A 20,882-nucleotide genomic window follows, 5' to 3' on the forward strand; every position below is an offset into this window, starting at 1 on the left:
CTAATTTTTTAAATAAACCTCATAATACCCTTTGATATAAAATTTGCTCTGCCATAGCACCAAACAACCATTGGGAAATTTTTCTTTTTGATAAGTATTTTTGGACTCGGGCCATGTCGTCCTGATGGAAGGGTTCCTTTAGGTAGCCTTCTAACGGATATTTGCTACAGTGATACTCCCAGAGAAATAAACCGAAGGTCTCCAAGATTCTAACTCTTGGCGCGAGTATCCAATTAAGGATATCGCATAATATCAGGGGACATATTTTTAGATATGACACATAGCAATCTTCACCCCGAATAGATTTAACTCTTTGATGTAAGGGCAAAGAGTGGCAAAAGAAAGGGGTGCCGATCTAGGTACCCAGTGGACCTCCTTAATTATTACTACTACGACGCCATTCCTTTTCTTGTAGCTCTCTAAGCGAGTTGTGCTCCCGTGTTAACCTGGTGTTTTGTTACAAGTTATTGGAATATTCATCATGCAATCTCCAGTATTTTCATCCTTCGGAAAGTTGAGTATTAATTTTTTCCTGTGTATAATTTTAGACTCCCTTACACATTTAAATTTCAATAATTTAAATGTGTTTGGTTGAATTTTGCCGAGAACCGGAGGCAGCCTTTTTACGACTGCAGTCGCCCGTTACAATTGCATTTATGTAGTCAGTAGGGCGACAATTCCCGGTATTAAGCTATAATGCTAGCTATTTAGACAAATTATACAATTGGTGATTTTGCAAACATGAATATTATTCCTCTTCCTATTATGTGACTCTACTGATCGTGTGCGGCGGGAACCCCGGCGCTGGGTACCAACTACCTTGGCCAGGGATCCTACCAGAGCTAGACTACTCTCACTCATATATACGTTAGTAAAGTAATTCCCCCCACGTTTAGCCTCACTCTATCGTTCGTTTTCGATTTGTATGAGAATTTACATTTTCTAGAATCTCTAGATAAGTTACGATATTCATTCTCTCTCAGAGAGAAGAGGCTAAACCCTTCCTCACTTCCCGAGTGCCACCGGTCGATATCGGCGGCAACCACTGTCTTTCTTCATCACCGTCGAGTAGGAAAAAAGTTCTTGCTGCTTCCGGCTTTCATTTAGATAGTGACTAACTCAGAGTGCCCTTGTGTTGCCGCCGATGATGTCGTCAGCATAGGAAGCCATGCTTCCTCAGTTTACTGTTGAAGGTAGGTGGCATACCTGCTGCCACCTCTCATTTCAATGAACTATAAGACCCTTTAACCTTCCCCTTCTGTCCTTCATTGATGTCATAGCCGTCACAAAACTCTTTTACCAGTATTCTGACAGTCATCCTGGCTTACTAAGGTGAATGCGTTATCAGTTGGTACCTTGCCGGTAGCAGTTAGTTCAGCCGTCTCTGCCACCTTCCCCTTACTTCCTTCCTTCATAGGAAGGGAATATTATTGGGGGGAAGATTCAGACGGCTCCTGGCGGCTGCCGATGGGAACCTAACATACTTTGGAAAGTCCTCAGCCCTACCTTGGGCTGCCATCCACAATTTTTTGCCACCGACGTCATAGCCGGCGACAGGCCTTTTGTGGATGGATGGAAGCCAGAATCTGACAGATTCTTACCCCTTCCATTGGAACTTTCATTCTGGCAAGGAGACAGTAGGTAGCCTGATAGTCCTCCTGCACTTCCAACTGTTATGTTTAACCATAATAATAGGAAACTCTCCTTCCTTAATACTTTTTCTCCTTCTATCAGTTAATATCGCCAGGTACTAACCTAACACCGATCATCAGGACCCTAAAAAATCACCAATAAGTATTAATATATACTACAGGTGGATAATGTTAGTATAGACACTTACTAACTCTAGTTCCTAGTGTTTTTTCCTACCTTGTATTCTCCCTGTCAGGGAAACTAAATGTTATTACTGAAAAAGGTCTCAACAATGGCCTGAGAGAGGAAATACAGATATATGTCACTTCTACTTCCTTTCAAACTTACTTTCCTAAGCTACCATAAACAATAGTAATTACTATTGTTAATAAAAATTGTATACTTTTATATAACTGATATGAAAATTAAATACTCACTGAGCCCTTTTTCCTTTACAGGAGGAGCCAATGGAGAAGTGTGCAGCCTTGTTCTGCACCCACAAAGGCAAAGACTTTTGTGGCCACATGAAGTGCAGGACTCATGACCCTAGCTGCATCGTGTCGGGAGTCCTCAAGTATTGGGACCCGAGGCGTTGCCCCACCTGCTCGACCCTGCTAGGCAACTGCTTCGGAGAAGCCCCCCCCAGTCAACATAGACCCGGGATACAGCGAGGGAGACCCTTCACAAATGGGTAAGAAGGTTCCAGGAGAACTCTCCGGGACCGTACTTACCCAATGACTCCCTAAGGTGTCTACTTTTCCCCAAGGCTCTAACAAATGCGGTGGGGCCCCAGGAATAGATCCAGCCTCCCCTCATACAACTGAAGATCGACGCGGACATAAATAAGGCACTGGAAGGCATGAACATCCACCAAGAAAGGATGTCAGAAGTGTCCACTGACACTGAGTAGGACCTACTGCTAGGAGGCCCTGAAGAAGACGTGGAACATCCACAAGCAGAGGAAGAAGGATCCATTTCAATGGCAACCAAAGACCCTCAGTTCCCCGTGACGGCATACCAACCTATGCCTTCAACTTCTTCAACCCCAACTCCAAAACCAGTTGCAAATGCTGACAAGAACAAAGCGATCCTCACTTCGATCCAACGGATTTTGAAATTGTTCCAAAAGGAACGAGAGACAATGAGAGAATCACTCAGGCAGCAGCAGACACTGTTGTAGGAGAGGGCGGACCACCCTGGACCTACCAAGGGCTCCACTAAGAACTCCCTTAGAGTGTTGGATCTCCCTCACTGCTCCGAAACCAACCGCTGGAGGTATGCGGAGCATATGCCCATGGTGAATGGGAAACTATTCGTCTCTGAGAAGTTGGGGGCCAAACTGTTTGAGGACCTTGAGTTCTGGCCTAACTTTTCAGCTTACCCAAAATGTTACGTGAGACTGCGGGATGAACATGCAGGCCGTAAGGAAACGGTACCCAAAGAGGTCCTTTTCTTCAAGCATGACAAGGCACAAGCCATCCTCCTGAAAGCCTTGAAAGGAGCCGGGTACACCAACTCCAAAGTCTCAGCACTGAACAAGAGACATCTTTCTTGCTCCTTCCTCCATCTCTTTCCCCTTTTCGGTGAAAGCACTACACTTTGCCGTCAAGGCAGTCGATGAGGACAAACACTGCCCAACCCTAGAGGAATGCAAACCATTCTCTCTAGCACTGCCTACCTGTGAGGAGAAGTGGAAGGATGTCCACCTAACCTTCTCAGCCTCTAAGTTGGATCCAGAGATAGCCTGCCAGTTGTTCAATGAGAACTTTCTGAAGTTGCCAGACCATCTTCTAAGGAGGGAACAGGAGACGAGGGAGAGACTTGCGGCCTCCCTTTCTCGTCAGAACTGCCTGGCATTGAGTGCAGGTCTACAGAACGCCCCAGAAATGTTCATCTTCCTGGATAAGTCTCTCATGGGTACCCTTGTGAAAGACTATATGCTTTCCTCAGAGCAAGGAGAGCCTGCAGAGAGTTCGTTTTGGCCTCAGTGACCATAAGACACTAACCTAGGAACTGATTACCTCGAGCATCTGGGAGTAAAGACCTTTTCCCACAGGAACTGATCCAAGAGATCATAGCCAGAACAGCCACGGAGACCAGGAACCTTCTCCAAAATGGGGTCATGAGCTCAAAGAGGAAATCTTCCTCGGATGGAGGTCTCCAGTGCAAGAATAAAAAGGTGAGGAGACCACGCAGACCTGCACAAATTCCTGCCGTGACTATGACCACGATGCCTAAGACCACCTTCCAGATGATCCTTCAACAACTGGAAGCCCAGTCGCCAGTGTTTAACCCTAACTTTGAAGAACAGTCGACTTCCTTTCACCCTAGTCAGAAAGGAAAAGGCCCTAAGAGAAGTTCTCATGGAGATAACTCCTCTTGGGGCTGAGGAGGACGTGGTCACGGAAACAAATCTGCAGGACCCCCCGAGCAAAGAGTGACTCCAGGTAGGAGGCAGACTGTATCACTTTCGGGATTGCTGGACCTTCTATCCCTGGGCCCACAGCCTAATCACGAATGGACTCGGGTGGAAATGGAACAGAACTCCACCACGTTTTCCAGAATTCTTCCAACGCTTCACCCCCTTGCTGGAAGAATATACCTCAGAACTCTTGAACAAGTAGGTAATAAGGAAAGTGAAGTCCATCAAATTCCAGGGAAGGCTGTTTCATGTTCCCTAAAAAGACTCAGATAACCTCAGAGTCATTCTAGACTTGTCACCACTCAACAAGTTCATCGAGAACAACAAGTTCCGGATGCTTACCGTGCAACACATAAGGACCCTTCTACAAAAGGGGCGTACACAGTCTCAAAGACCTAGCAGATGCTTACTGACATCTTCTAATGAGTTACCTTTCCTCCTCCTACCTAGGATTCAAGCTACAGAAGAAGTGTGTCTTCAGAGCAATGTCATTCAGACTGAACTTAGCCCCAAGGATATTCACGAAGCTAGCAGACATAATCGTCCAGCAGCTACGCTTCGAAGGAGTTCAAGTGGTAGTATATCTAGACGATTGGCTGGTATGGGCAGCATCCATGACTACTTGTCTGCAGGCAGTCAACAAGGTGATCAAGTTTCTGGAACACCTGGGCTTCAAGATCAATCGCAAGAAGTCTCACCTTCCTCCAGCTCAGAAGTTCCATTGGCTAGGAATCCAAAGGGACTTAAAGTCACACCACCTCTCCATTCCATCCAAAAAGAGGAGAGAGATAGCGGGATCTATCAAGAGACTAATCCGTCACAAGAGGATTTTAAGACACCAATAGGAAAGAGTATTGGGCTCTCTAGTTCGCAGCAGTGACAGACCTGGTGCTAAAAGCATATCTAAAAGATGCACCAGGAGTCTGGAGAAGATACGCATCAATCACTTGAATAATTCCCCCGCAACCACCACAACCATTAGTGGATTAGTGGTGATACACACGAACGCCTCCTCGGAAGGAAGAGGGGATGGCACCTATCAGCAGTTCACCTACAAGGGTTCCGCAATATGACGGCAGACACTCTATCCAGGCGAAAGCCCATTGAGACAGAATGGTCCCTAGATGCAGACCCATTCTCCTTCATCTCAGAAAAAGTCCCAGAACTGCAGATCAACCTCTTCGCAACGTGCGACAACAAGAAACTACCTCGTTACGTAGCCCCTTATATAGACCCTCACGTGGAGGCGATGGACGCCATGTCCCTTGACTAGAACAGGTGAAATCGCATTCACCTGTTTCCACCAACCAATCTCCTGCTAAGAGTCCTCAATAAGCTAAGATCCTTGAGCGGGACAGCAGCAGTAGTGGCCCCCAAGTGGCCCAAAAGCAATTGGTTCCCTCTAGTCCTAGAGCTGAAACTGAAGCTGTTTCCTCTGCCGGATCCAGTATTATCTCAACTGGTCCAGAAGTTGACTATCTACGCTTCATCCTCGAGAGCCAATAACCTACTTCTCATGATTTTTTCACCCTAGCGGCAAACAAAAAGTTTAGAATCTCGAAGGATAAAGTTGACTTCATCATAGAGTATAAGTCAAGTTCGACAAGGAAACAATATGAATAGTCATAGAAGAAATGGGTTTCCATTGTGAAAACAAGGAAACCGACAGAAATATCGATAGATTTCTGTCTCGTATTCTTCATATACCTACACGAAAAAGGCCTGGCTTCTACTACGATTACCTCATGTATGCCTTTGAAGTGGACCCTCTCTAGTGAAATCTTTGATAATATCACAAAAGCATGCGCTAGACTTAAGCCAGCAACCTGACCAAAGCCTTTCACGTGGTCTTTGGACAAAGTCTTGCACTATGCTTCAAACCTAAACAACGAGGATTGTACTCTAAAGGATCTAACACAGAAAGTAATTTTTCTGTTTGCAATAGCCTCAGGGGCTAGAGTTAGTGAAATGGTGGCCTTATCCATAAACAAAAGCCATATTCAGTTCTTAGACACAGGAGAACTGGACCTCTTTCCTGATCCTGCCTTTCTTGCCAAGAATGAGCTACCCACTAAGAGGTGGGGTCCTTGGAGAATCTGCCCACTGAAGGAAGATACCTCTCTGTGCCCAGTAGAGTGTCTTAAGGTCTATCTTTGAATAACTTCAGACTTCAAGGGAGGACAGCTCTCCAGAGGTGAACTTCAGGATCAAACCTATCCCTAAGACAACTGAGATCGAAACTCACCTACTTTATTCGCAGAGCGGATCCTGACAGTACACCCGCAGGTCACGATCCGAGGAAAGTTGCTTCTTTGTTGAACTTCTTTCAACATATGGACTTTGAAAGACTCCGCTCATACACTGGGTGGAGATCATCCAGGGTCTTATACAAACACTATGAAAAGCAAGTACATGAAATAAAACATTTTGTGGTGGCGGCGGATAGTGTTATTAAAAACCGTTGTCTAGTACTGCGATGAACAGTGGATTGTTTTGGGACTTTACAGTGCATCGGGTGCATAAGTACACTTACCTTCTAGCGCAAATCACAACGATGATTAACATACTATTCCATAGAGGTGCATATCTGACCAATAACACCACTGGCGAGTGAACGTTTGCGTCACAGTGTTTCTGCATTTCCCAAAATCTGTACAAGTCAAACAGATTTGGTTTCACATCTCCATTAAGTGGCATTATTCCGATAATGAAATTACATATTTTTTCTCCAGGAAAAAATATGGACCCTGATGTGTTTAAATGCTGGATCAGATTCATACTCTATATAAACTACATTTGATAATTTAGTTGCAAAATAAAAATACTAAAACGTAGTTGCATCTTATTATTGCTATCTCAGTTACAGAAAAATAAAACATGCTATCATCATCATCAAGTACGAGGTGTTCGATGTCGAACGGCCGTGGCCCTTTGCACAAAACATCTCCATTCATTCCGGTCTTGAGCCTTCCTTTCCAACTACATCATCGTTAGCCCGCACATCTCTTTGATATTGTCACTTAATCTAGTTTTAGGCCTTCCTCTCGTTCTTGTACCATAGACTGATCCAATTAGTAGCGTTCTTTCCAGAGTATTGTGTTTCCGAACCTGGTGTCCAATAAAAGTTAGTTTTCTTTCATCCAAGATGTCAAGTAATCTTTTTTCGATATTGATCTTTTGTACAACTTCCACGTTAGTCTTTTTCTCAATCCAGCTTATCCTAAGGCCTCTTCTGTAACACCATAGTTCAAAACTTTCTAAACTTGCTATAGTTTTATTTAATCCCTATAAGAGCCTAAAACTTGAAATCAGGTTACAGATTTCCATGGTAAGAGAAAGGTATGATCTAAAGTTTTACCTTCTTTTCCTACAGAAATTCAAACCCTGAATCCTTATTGTCGATGTCGACACTTTCCCTGCAGTGGGCAGGAAGCACTAAACCAACTCCAGGCTTAGTGGAAATGACAGTAACCTGGAATTTCACATTTTGGTCTAGTAGACCAGATAAGGAAATCCTTTCAAGTTAATTCTCCAGTATGCTTCCATCAGGACAACATGGTCGAACCCAAAAAACGGATTTTGAGCTTAGCGAAAAATCTATTTTTGGGTGAGAGTGCCATGTCGTCCTGATGGACCCAACCTTTTGCTGATCCCTCCCAAAATTACTCTATCTGCGGCCATTTCTACTTAACGACAAGAAAAGGAATGGCATCGTAGTAGTAATAGGGAAGGAGGTCCACCGGGTACCTAGATTGGCACCCCCTTTTTTTGCCACTCTTTGCCCTTACATCAAAGAGTTAAATCTATTCGGGGTGAAGAGTGCTATGTGTCGTATCTAAAAATATGTCTCCTGATATGATGCGATATCCTTAATTGGATACATGCGCCAGGAGTTAGAATCTTGGAAACCTTCAGTTTATTTCTCTGGGAGTATCACTGTAGCAAATATCCCTTAGAATGCTACCTAAAGGAACCCTTCCATCAGGAAGACATGGCACTCTCACCCAAAAATAGATTTTTCGCTTTGCTCAAAATCCGTTTTTTTGCATGGCCATGGATGCGACCCTGAACACAGGGTAGAAATAAGGGTACATTTGACTTAGCCAGTTCATCTGTAAAGAGAGTTAAGTTTATTACGACTCTGCTGTATTTAATCCTGTTAAATACAGGATTTGTACTTAAAGTGGAAATTAACTCATCTCCACTATCACGGCTGATCAATGAGCATACTAGGCCGTTTTATGATAATTTTATTACTAACACTCATGATTTTCCATTTTTCTAATAAGCTACAAATCCATTTTAACTTCCAATTTACTCTACTTAAGATCACACACCCACAGAAAAATTCCTTCTCTGATAAGCACTCCTGCATGGCCAAGTGCATATTCCGAATCTGACAGGTTTATATACAGAGTTAGAATCCACTTTTTATCTCTCTTTACAGCCGGATTGGTTAAGTCATATTAATATTAGTTCCCCTTTCTTTCTGTGCGCTGGAGAGAGAGCGAGATGACTCGCTTTGACAAAATTACCCGGTTGTGTTGAACTGTTTGATTTAAGCAGGAAAAACTTAGATCTACACTAGTCAGAAACATTTTGTTTTTACTGTTTCTTATAATTTAATGTATGTTATTGTGATCAGGTTTAACATGTTCTTATTTTTGGTTCAATAGACAAGAAGTAAGACTACATATGAATTGTAAAAGGAAGGATAAAAAAAAGACACCTACAAAGTCAAGCGTGGTAACTAGTTAATGCTAGGTCAACAATAGGTCCATTTCATGCTTAGTTAATTAGGTCAGTTGACTCAGGGAGCTGAAATATGGATTAATTTAATAGATACTCATATAGCAGGAAATAAGGTATATAATAGAACCTCACCTGCAACTGCAGAAAGAAACTTGAGATACTTTTGAATTAAGCATCGGTCAGTTATCAAGAGCAGAGGCTGAACAAGAAGTTCTAACAATCAGCTCAATTTCGAAGTTATAGATAGGAAAAGATAATCGATATTGAATATAATAGTTTTCTTTAATGATAAGCTGTATTAATGGCCTACTAATCCTAAGGCTTCGCTTTGGGTGAGGATAATTATGTTAATACAGATAGCTAACACTAATATTACAATTTGCTCTTATGAGATCGTTTTAGTCAGATATATAATCAGTGTTGCGACAGGAAACTAGAACAAAATTCATCGGAAATAACAGTGGTTGATTAGGTCAAGAAACGTAATAGGAATGTATATGATTTAGATCCCAGTCTATTGTCGGCATTAGAAACAATATAAAGCCTCTTAGTCAAACACAAGTCAGCATATAGAGACAGTGCCTGAAGGATTAGTAAATAACGATTATAAGTGCTATAATTGTGGAGCATCTGGCCACATATGTATGGATATGTGTCTGTCTATCTTAAATCTAAAGTTATTATTTTACAAAGCATAACCTGTCTAATGTCATGTCAATTTTTCAGAAATGCAGTACACAAATTAATCGATAGTAAGTTAATCATTTATGTTGGTTAGAGTCCAGGGAATATATTTTATAACAGTTGTAAATATAGAAAAAATAAGTTACTATCCGGACAGTGACTTACTTGTTGTCCAGCATAAACAGTTGTTCAGAATTAGCTCGCATTACGCCAGCAATTTCAGGACCTGGAAAAAAAGGACTGCATATAAATATATATTTCTCCCTCTCTCTCTCTCTCTCTCTCTCTCTCTCTCTCTCTCTCTCTCTCTCTCTCTCTCTCTCTCTCTCTCTCTCTCTCTCTCTCTCTCTCTTTTGTTATCAATTGGCGTATTTTTTAAAGCTAATATTGATAACTAAACACCGATGCTCAATTTCTTTGGTTAACGTCAACTGCGTTTAGGTGTGCAATTAATTGACATACTTGACAGAACTTACCAACCAGAGAACTCAAAGAAGCCTGTGACCATCTACTCATCGTGCAGCTTCCTGTCCACTCGTCGATGGAGTATTCAGTGCCTACAATGTAAAATATTTCATCAGGAGAAAAATTGGTTCAACTATAGAACAGGGCAATATTAGTTAGGACATTAGAACTTGCATAATTGAATAGATCTTTGAAGATACACTATTTTGAATCTCATATACTGCTGGCAGAAACCTCTATGAACGAATTTTTGGAAAAAAAAATCCTGTTTTGCGGCATTTGTCAGCGTTTAACACAGGACCCTTCTTCCACCCAGTAGTTCAGAAAAAATGCTGATAGTAGTACACCGTGCTTCTGGCGCAAGTTACTTTTTGGGATCAAGCCATGACGTCCTGATGAAAGGTTCCTTTAGTAGCTTCCCAAGTGTATATATGACTACAGTGATATTCCCAGAGAATAAAACCAAAGGTTTCACAGAATTCTAACTTCTGGCGCGAGTACCCTAAGATTACTCTCAACGGTATCAAATATAATCATGGGACGTATTCTTGACACTCCACATGGCAATCTGCACCCCAAATAGCCTTTAAGCTTCGAGGGAGATACGTGGCAGAATTAGAAGGGTAGCTGCAATAGAGGTTACCCTGGTTCCCCCTACTACTATCATATCACAACCCCGCCAACTCCCTCTGGCGGTCATTCCTTTATTTGTAGCGACTCGCTATGGTGGTGTTCCTAGTTGATCTGACATTTTCGATCATTTTCAAGGGAATCTTTATGCTTTCTTCGGCTTCTTTCTCCATCCAGAAAGTTGAGTATTTATTCTATATAATATGTATTTTAGTTCCAGCCTCACAAGGAAATTAGTGTAATTATTGTGTTTGGATCTACGCCGATCACTGGTGTCGCCATTGGCGCAGCCGTTCATTGGGCATGTGTTATTTAGTTAGCAGAACGACATTTACAGTTTTAATAGCATTAATTGTTATTATGAAAGCTATTTAGGCATTTTATTTTGTAAAGATATTCATATGCATAATTTTCCCTTTTTCTATGTCGATCGTATATGTCAGAGTTTTGGTGATTTTAGGTAACCGAGATCTCGCCTTGTCTAGGTACCCAACCTAGCCAACATATACTTTCGACATTTCCCCGGTTACCCTTGTGAATCGGTTATCATTCTTTGGAGATTGATATCTCCTGGAATTATATTAGCCGTTACTAGTATCGAATAGAGATTTATGGGTAATCTCTCTTCCCTCTGAGAGTAGCCTTAGGCTACAACTCTCCGCGTCGGCCTTGAATTTCAAATTCAGGCATGACTAGCATAGAGTTTTTCTGTCTCATCCTTTAACAGCAGATGGCAAGTTTTGGGATTCGAGCAGAACCTCAGTGTATTTAGTCTTTTGTCGGCAGTCGGTCGGCGGGGTGATTGCATTTCCCTGCCAGCTGAACTGCCGGCATAGGAGGCTAGCCCTCCCTAGATTACACCTGAAGTGGTTGCATGATGCCGCCACCTTCTCCCTGTGGCCTAGTAGACTAGTCCTATGCCCGCAGACCCTAGGCTGTAGAGTAGTATACTCTTGTGGCCTAGGATGGCGCCGGCATTGGAACTCTGTTTCCCCCTTGTTGAGAGGAACGGCATAGACTGGCGTCCCCTTAACTGTATTAGCACCTTCTAAGCTGGAGAATAGATGATTCTCCTACTGCTTGGGGTTGTGCCGGTACTGAAACAGAGTTTCTTCAAGGTGTGTAGGTCCAGCAACATTGCCAGCCCTTCCCATACCTCATATAGGACCCTAGCGCCCCCCCCCCCCACGGGTTCTTTTACGATGGCCATGCCATTGTCTTTCCTCAGCCGGCGTCTTGCAACCTTACCATTGCCGGCGGGTTGCCGGAGCCGGCCAGACCCCTTCTCCTCAGCTGACGGCTTCAGGCGGCCATGACGGCTGTGGGTGGGAGGTCCCTTTTGTCACCAAGGTTCTCCAGTTCTCCCTTTAACTGCTGGCCACAACTTCTGTTGTCGGCGTGTTGCTCTGGCCGGCAGTAGACCGGCACAGATAGGTACTGACTCAGTCGGTAGCATGCCGACTGTACTAGTGCTGCCGGAGGCTGGCCTACAGTGGTAACCCGGCAATAGTACTGTGGCTAGATGGAAGCCTGAATGTTACATTCTCCCCTTCCATTTGAACCTTCTTTTCGGAGAAAGGCAGTAAAATTATACTTTTACATCCTTTATTACTGTATACATACACAGTAATAGATACCCTTCACTCCATGCTTTCTTTCTCTCTCTCTTAACTAGCATACTAGATGCTCCGGCAAGAGCTAGCTAATCCGGCAACATGCCGGCTGAACTACAGTATATGTCTATACAGGTAGTCAGTATATTTGCAGTATAGTATATACGGCAGATGGAAAACTAACGTTTATATTATACTAGTTGTTATTTCCAATATATTTTGGGTATCCCTGTCCAGGTATTTGCTGAACCCAATCCTATATTGATAGAATAATATTTCGTCAATATTCTGATTTGAAATCAGTTTCCATTTACCCTACAATATTAAATTTCGTAAAGGGCTGGTGGTGTGACACCTCTAACCCTTTAAGGGGAGAGCCCTTATCCCTGAGTTTCCCTGATCGGGAAACTCCCTGATTTAATGTTGTAAGGGAGTTCACAGCAAATAGTTTGGTTGGGATACACAAATATATGTCTTTTATCTTTGTAATCAACATATCTTGGGTACCCTTGTGCGAGCTTCTGCTGGTACCGCTCCTATATCGAAAGAATGGCATTCCTTCGATACTCTGATTGTGAAATCAGTCATCCTTACCTCACAGTGTTAAGTATAAGGGGGGACAGTGTTTTGTACACTTCCTTACACCTAGGTGTTCGACCCCCCCTTTTTACTGGGAATTCCTCAGTTGGAGGAATTTCCTTATCTTAATTTACTGAGAGGAGGTAACAGCCTTGGCTCGCAGGGGATACACGGGTATGTGTCTCCCGCTATCTCTTTATAGCTTTCTGTCCTAAGTTATTTTTGTCAAAAGATGATTTTTGCATATTGTTTATCAGTGTGATAATCAATTGAATACTCATTTCTGTTCTCCTTTCCTTATAGGAGGAGCACCCGTCTTTTGCAGTTATAAGAGTGAGTATTTTCACGGACATAATACATGCATGTTCATGCCCCAGCAATATTATTTCCAAATCCCCAACCCCGTCTGAGACCCTCTGACCTGTAAGTAGGCCAGACCTTACTGTTGAAGGTCTCAAAAAACCCAAGTTAATAGAATATGGTATACAGCTCTTAACATTTACACATTTGGGTGTGAGATTTCTAAAATCTCTCTGAAACCATACCTACCTATTTTACAGCTTCCTAAAGAACATCCTGTCCCCTATCCCTCTTTTCTCCACTCCAGTCCGAGGAGAGGAGGTGAGGATGGGGGTAAACCCCCCCCCCCCTTTCTCTCGCTGCCAGTGCATACACGATGGCAGTCTCAAGCTGTCGAACTACGGTTGCTTTGGTTTCAGAAGTTATCACAAAAATGCGGTTCAGTTGCGAACTCGCAAAAATTTGGAAGCTATACCGGAATTGGACCGAATATTTCACTTATTCATTGCAATAACTGGCTATTTCATATTCCTTGTAAAGGTTTTAAGGTCTTTAAGCTCCCCCAAACCCCCCAACCTCACCTCACAAGGATGGTAAGGTTGCAGATACTAATGTCACTAATGAATCTGAGCAAGACTCGAACCCCCGGTAGGCAAACACCAGGCAGAGATATTACTATCAGGCCACACCTTGTAGTGATAACAACGATGGCAGTCATTGATTCACTGTCATATCTGACTCCGCCGCTGAGAGCCGGCAGTGCGTGCCCATGGTCACCACCCAGTCAATAGCTGAGTTGGTGTGCCTTCAATCGGCAGCCCGCCGATAACCGGCAGACTGCCGACAGCCCGAGGGGTCGCCAATGGTTCAGAGGGCTGCTGACTATGCATATAGTTTTCACCACTGCCCAGTCACATTGAATACTGGCTAGGATGGTGTGACTTCTGTCAGTGACCCGCTGACAGTCGACAGGTCACTGACATGACGGAGAACTGCTAGCCATATCGGTACTGAAGTACTGTGCCAGTTAACTTACCCCCAAGTACTAGCCTTAACGGTAATATGCCAGTTGTATAGGTGTATACAATACCCTGTACATCTGTAGTATAGGACCATATCACAGACAGAAATTTTTGGTATATATCCATACAATAGAATGGTTTTCCAGTATGCTGTGCTTCTGAGCACAATCTCTTGCTGAGACCTACCTGATTTGGGGGATACACTCCCCCCCCCCTTTTCCTTACGCTGATTCTTCATCAGCCTCTTTGATTCTCATTATTAATTCCCTGGATGTAGGCGTTGCTTACGCTACTCTATCATTATGGGCTAGAATCTTCCATCAGGCTCCTTTTAAAAGGGGATGCCCTAGAATCAATAATTAGGAGGGCCGCAGCAGTTGGCTGGAAGGATTCACACGTATGTGTCTCTCCTATTCTTTTCCAGCGTACTTATCCTAAGCTTTATATAATAGAAAGGAATCTTCTATTGCAGTGAAACACTGAGAAGCTGATATAGACAAACGGTCAGGTATGACCTAAAAGGAGGACGGGAAGGTTTCTTAGTTCTCCTTGGGATGTTAAACAGCATCCCACAGTTACAATGACCGTTGTTCCACAGACGTTCAGATATGTACACCTTCTGATCATGAGAAGCAAACAGACGCTTCTGGTAGGAAGGAAGTTCCTCCTGGATCGCTGAACCTTCGATCCTTGGGTCCAAGGCCTAACCAAGATGAGACTAGAATGGAAATGGACATAACTCCACCATCCTTTTCTCAACTCTTCCTACATTCCAAATTCCCTGGAAGGGTGTACGTTAGAGCTCTAGAGCTCTAGCGGTAAGGAAAGTAGAGTCCATCGATTTCTAAGGAAGGCTGTTTAGTGTTCACGTGAAGGACTCAAGAAAACTCTGAGTCACTCTGGACTTGGCGCCACTCAACAAGTTCCAATAAAACAGCAAGTTCAAAATGTTAATCCTTCTAAACATAAGGACCTTATTCAGTAAGGTCTAGTGGTAAGGAAAGTAGAGTCCATCGATTTCCAAGGAAGACTGTTTAGTGTTCACGTGAAGGACTCAAGAAAACTCTGAGTCATTCTGGACTTGTCGCCACTCAACAAGTTCCAATAAAACAGCAAGTTCAGAATGTTAATCCTTCTAAACAAAAGGACCTTATTCAGTAAGGGGTGTTGACAGTCTGGCCAGACCTGAAAGATGTCTATTGGCAACTTCCAGTCAGTCACCCCCTCCTCTCCTACCTAGGATCCAAGTTACAGAAGATAACATATATCCTAGACAAGATTCTCGTCGGGCTAGATTCAGTCCTCGGATCTTCACGGAATTAACAGACACAATCAAGTGAAACCAAGACTAGAAAGAGTTCAGGCAACAATGGCCCTGGACGACAGGCTGGGGTGGGCAGCACCCGAAACGACTGGCTATGAGCATCCATGGAGATGATCCGGCCCCGGAACATCGGGGATTCAAAATAACTTCAAGAAATCTCGATTCTCTCCAGCTCAGGGGCTTCAATATTTTTATAGAATCATTGAAACCTGTGGTCACCCTAAAGCTCCTTTCCCTTGGAGATGTAAAAGGAGATCGTAAGGTCTATCAAGAGACTATTGTAATCAGTCAGGATTCCATGACGCTAACAGGGAGGAGTTTTGAACTCTCTCCAGTTCACGATAATGACAGACCCAGTGCTATGTGCACAACTGTAAGATGCGTTAAGAGGCTGGAGAAGATACGCATCAAACGTCGAAGAGATCTAATAGGACCAATGATGGTCATTCCCTCTTCGCTTACCCTACAATGACCAAAGGCCACGGGCCCGTAGTCCATTTTAGCCCTGTAATGGTTGGAGAGACTCTCTCCACATAGATCAGACCTCCTCAGGCTGATCTGAGGCATCGAAGCGATAATGAGGTGTCAAAACTGTCGAGGATAAGGGACATCTCATTTCATTAGGGAATGTTAGCCATCCCTTCCTTAAGGGAATGGCACCTATCGGCAGCTCATTTATAAATGATCCGCAAGGTGACAGCGGATGCTCTTCTTGGGTTCAACCCGAAAGAGTTGGAATGGTACACGGATGCAGATCATTCCCTCCCAGATGGGAACAAGTCCCCAAGCTGCAGATCGTTCTCTTCTTCACGAGCGTCATCAAGATACTATCTTGATATATAGCCCTATACGAGGATCCTCTAGTGGAGGTAACAGACATCATGTCTCTAGAATAGAAGTGATGGACTTAAAAATTCCTGTTCAGCCCATCAAATTTCCTCTAGAAGGCCCTCTACATGTTGAGACCCTTCCAGGGAAGAGGGGCTCTGTTGGTTCCCAGGTAGCCCAAGAACACCCCGTTCCATGTAATGAAGGAACTGAGGCCGAGGCTGGTCCTAGTTGTGCACCTAGGATTATCCAGGAGGTTCAGAAGTTTTCTGCCTTTGATTTTTCACAGTACTCCTAATCCCTTCATCTTATGAATTCCTTGCCCTTAACGGTTAGGAAAAAGACTGGGATCTTAAAAGGCAAAATAGAATTCCTTGAAGAATACAAGTCTAGTCAACTAGAAGACTATACGAGTCTTCTTGGGAAAAGTAAGCTGCTTTGTAAAGCAATAGGGACCGAATGCAATCTCATGATCTTTGGCCGGTCCTTCTCTGTCTACCCCCATATTCAAGGTCTGGCGGTCAACAGCACAATGGCCTTTGAGAAAGGAGGCAGCGTATCCTTGGATACTATGAGAAGTCTAGTTCTTCGGCCTTGTCCTCATATAAACCCTTGAGTAAGCACCAAGGGTAGGGCCGACTTTGCGAGAGAGGTCACTTGACTGGATCTTTGGATCCATGGACCAATATCGATGTGCAAGTCAGCCCCGACTAGACCTCTTCTATATGCCCTTTAAATGGATCTGACGAATGAAATCTTTAATAAGATTCTGAAAACATGTGCAGGCTTAGGCCTGCAGCGCCACTAAAGCCCATCTCATGGTCTTTGAACAAGGTCCTACATTATGCCTCACCTGTGAACAATGAAGATTGTTCCCTCAAGGATCTAACCTAAAAGGTTATTTTTCGGTTCGCTATAGCCTCTGGGGCTAGAGTTAGTGAAATATTGGCCCTACCTGGGGATGAAGGCCACATTAAGTGGGAGAACTGCATCTCTTTCCTGATCCAACCTTTCTCACTAAGGATGACCTACCCACTAAGAGGTGGGGTTCCTGGAGAATCTGCCCTCTGAAGCAAGATGTCTCCCTAGGTCTGCTAGAGTGTCTAAGGTCTATCTTCATAGAACTTCAGACTTCAGGAGAAATAGCTCTTTACAGGAGAAAACTTTGGATCAAACTATCCCTATAACTGAGGGCAAAGCTCACCTACCTTATTCACGGAGCGGATTCTGACAGTACTCCTGCAGATTAAGATCCGAGAAAAGTTGCTATATCACTGAACCTTTCAGAGTGTGGACTTCAGCCTCTTCGCTCATTTACTGATCGGAGGTTGTCTAGTGTGTCTTACAGACACTATGCTAAGCAAGTCCATGGATTGAAGCATTATGTGGTGGCGGCAGGTGCTATTTTGGACCCTGTCGTCTAGCTCTGCGATGAACAGTAAATTGATTGGGACTATCAATTAAAAGGAGAAGGGGTCAGCATTTTTCGTTTGACCTCCCTTTTAATAAGTGTTGCCATGGTAACACCAAATCTGTTCAGAATCTCAGGTGTGAAATTATACGGATACCACTAGTGCCGTGTGTACATAGTACAGTGTTGCTAGACTATTTCATGTACAGAAATTATAAAGAAAAGTCTTGTTAAAAGAGCTTTTCTTCAGTCTGAGAGTGGCACTCATCAATTCTCCCCTTTCAAAAAAGGGAACATTAATTTCTGTGTATGTCTCTTGTATAATTTCCTTATCATGCTACATTCATTTAGAATGTAGTCATTTATTAGAAATAAATGTGTATTAAAATGCAGTTGCATCCTAATTCACCCAACAATTGCATGTTTAAGATGCCAGAGTTCCTTGACTTACTCATGTAAGTATTTCTCATATCATGGTATGCTTACAAACAACGGATGAGGACACTGATATTGGTTCCGCAATATATACAAGCCTTGAGACAGTTTGTATTCTCAGTTTATGCTTGTTTGTTCATACAATATATGCTACCTTGAGGCCCGTTTTCTAACGTCTAAAAATGACTCTTCCCTGCAGGGGTCAGGAAGCACTAACATTGTTATGCTTAGTGATAATGACGGATAACGGTAACGTCATTGGCCTCAATTGGCCCTTTTGGCAGTAGAAATATTGTCCCAAGGTTAAGGCACAGATGAAAATCCGCAGGTACATTAATTCTCTGGTTTGCTTCCATCAGGACGTCATGGCTTGAGCCCAAAAAACGAATTTTGAGCGAAGCAAAAACTCTATTTTTGGGTGAGACGGCCATGACATCCTGATGGACCCACCCTTCTTTTCTATGAAAAGATCTTCATGGTTTCCCTCCCTGAACTACTGTATCTGTAGCACCATGCTCAACGCTACAAGGAATGACTGCCAGAGGGAGTTGGCGCGGTTGTGATACGATAGTAGTAGGGGGAACCAGGGTAACCTCTATTGCGGCTACCCTTCTAATTCTGCCATGTATCCCCCTCGAAGCGTAAAGGCTATTCGGGGTGCAGATTGCTTTGTGGTCTGTCAAGAATACGTCCCCTGATTATATACGATACCCTTGAGAGAAATCTTAAGGGTACTCGTGCCAGAAGTTAGAATTCTGTGAAACCTTTGGTTTGATTCTCTAGGAATATCACTGTAGTCATATATACCCTTGGGAAGCTACTAAAGGAACCTTCCATCAGGACGTCACGGCCATCTCACTCAAAAATAGATTTTTCGCTTTGCTCAAAATCCGTTTTTTCGAACAGAATAAAGGGCTTAATGTTTTATATTCTAATCATCTTGGTTAATTGTTTTCAATATTGGAATATACTATGTAATTGTAGATCTTCTTGTCACGAACGAAGTAAGTGACCTTAAATGAAATGCCAATGTTTTTTTTTTTTCTAAGATATCTCACCTAGTCATTCCCTTTTATAAATATTCTTTTTTGCCAAAGGTGTTAACTATTGCAATATGATTTTTCACTAGCTTCCTTCTTCTTCGTAAGAGTAGAAGAGACTCTAGCTATGATAATCAGCTCTTCTAGGAGAAAGAAAATCCAAAATGAAACCATTGTTCTCTGGTCTAGGATAGTGGTATAGCCTCTGTACCAGGGTCTTTCACTGTCTTGTGGTAGAGTTCTCTTGCTTGATGATACACTCCTGCACACTATTCTATCTTATTTTTCTTCCTCTTGTTTTTTTTTTTTAGTTTTTACAGTTTATACATGATAGATTTATTTCAATGTTGTTACTGTTCTTAAATATTTTAATTGTTACTTCTCTTGTAGTTTCCTCATTTCCTTTCCTCACTGGGCTATTTTCCCTGTTGGAGCCCTCAGGCTTATAGCATCATGCTTCTCCAACTAGGGTTGTAACTTAGCAAATAATAATAATAATAATAATAATAATAATAATAATAATTATAATGATAATAATCACCCTAGATTTCAGAGCGGTTGTGTGACTGGGGGTTGGGGTGGGGGTGGCAAGCAGCTGATATTTTTGGCGGTGGGTTCAATAACTCTTATACCAATATATATATATATATTCAAATTAATCTTTTAAGGATTATATATATATATATATATATATATATATATATATATATATATATATATATATATATATATATATATATAGTCTTACAAAGCTGGTCTTGTATAGAGTGAATACAATAGTTTATTAATGATTTCATTTATGTTTTCATTTGTACATTGAAGAAGTTAGGTAGCTCTTGACCTGAGTTCCTCTCGCGTAGAGTATAAGTTTGTTATGTAAGTTACAGAAAACTTTCGTCGTTAATTTCATTGTATTCTTCATTCAAGTCAATATATGTAAATTTACATTATTTTTAAGAATTAACTTTTTATTTCACTTATTTTTGTAGCGAAGTCTTACGTAAACTGTTTGGGAGTGTTATGTGATTCGTGCAAGATATGAGCAGGGTCTTATGCAGATGTTTTTTATATTCTATGAGGTAATGCGTCATATTTAAGAGAAAATATGCAATTTTTATGTGCCATGTGTTTTGGAAGATTCCTAAAATCCTAGTGTAAAGCTGTTATCTTATTTTTTTCATTTTCATGAACGGTGGGTGAGTGGAGCTGGCTGGGAGGGTTGCAGTAGAGCGGGGTTAGTTTTCGTGTTTGATACGTGATAGTTGGAAACTCTGGCATTGTTGTTAAGCCAACAGTGCCCCCCCCCCCATTTCCAGATCTTTTGGAATATTCTGGAAGTATTTTATTTTCATATAAAGGCAACCCCAGGGTTGCATATATCAGATAGAAAATCCCAGCCTGAAGTCATCACCATCTCTCTCTCTCTTTCTCTCTCTCTCTCTCGCCTCTCAGTGTATTGTTTTAAAAGTGTTCGGTGAAATATCAAAGTTTTGGTGTGACAGGTTTTTGTAAACAAAGTGAGTATTCATGAAAAGTTTTTGTAACTGGCCCTGTAGTAACATGAAAGGTATTTGTATCGTTATCTGGTTAACTATAATCATTGAGTGTTAAGACTAATTAAATATGTGTGTAAAATTTAATTTTCCAGTGAAACAAGTGATTTTATAATTTTCATAAGTATTATTTCTTTTGTCTTAGTTTAATATCTCAAGTCAAGTTGTAAGATGTAAGAAGAGGCTGCTTGC

General features: G+C 42.3%; 1 protein-coding gene across 1 annotated transcript in view; it reads right to left on the reverse strand.

Annotated features, from left to right (window-relative positions):
• Positions 1 to 20,882, reverse strand: part of LOC137641366 (uncharacterized) — a 413,026-nt gene that overhangs the window by 271,158 nt on the left and 120,986 nt on the right. Inside the window, 2 exon segments of the mRNA XM_068373852.1 lie at positions 9,656 to 9,716; positions 9,967 to 10,047. Of these exon segments, the coding sequence (XP_068229953.1) occupies positions 9,656 to 9,716; positions 9,967 to 10,047 (142 nt within the window).

Source organism: Palaemon carinicauda, chromosome 5, assembly GCF_036898095.1.
Source record: "Palaemon carinicauda isolate YSFRI2023 chromosome 5, ASM3689809v2, whole genome shotgun sequence".
In the NCBI taxonomy this organism is placed as follows: Eukaryota; Metazoa; Arthropoda; class Malacostraca; order Decapoda; family Palaemonidae; genus Palaemon; species Palaemon carinicauda.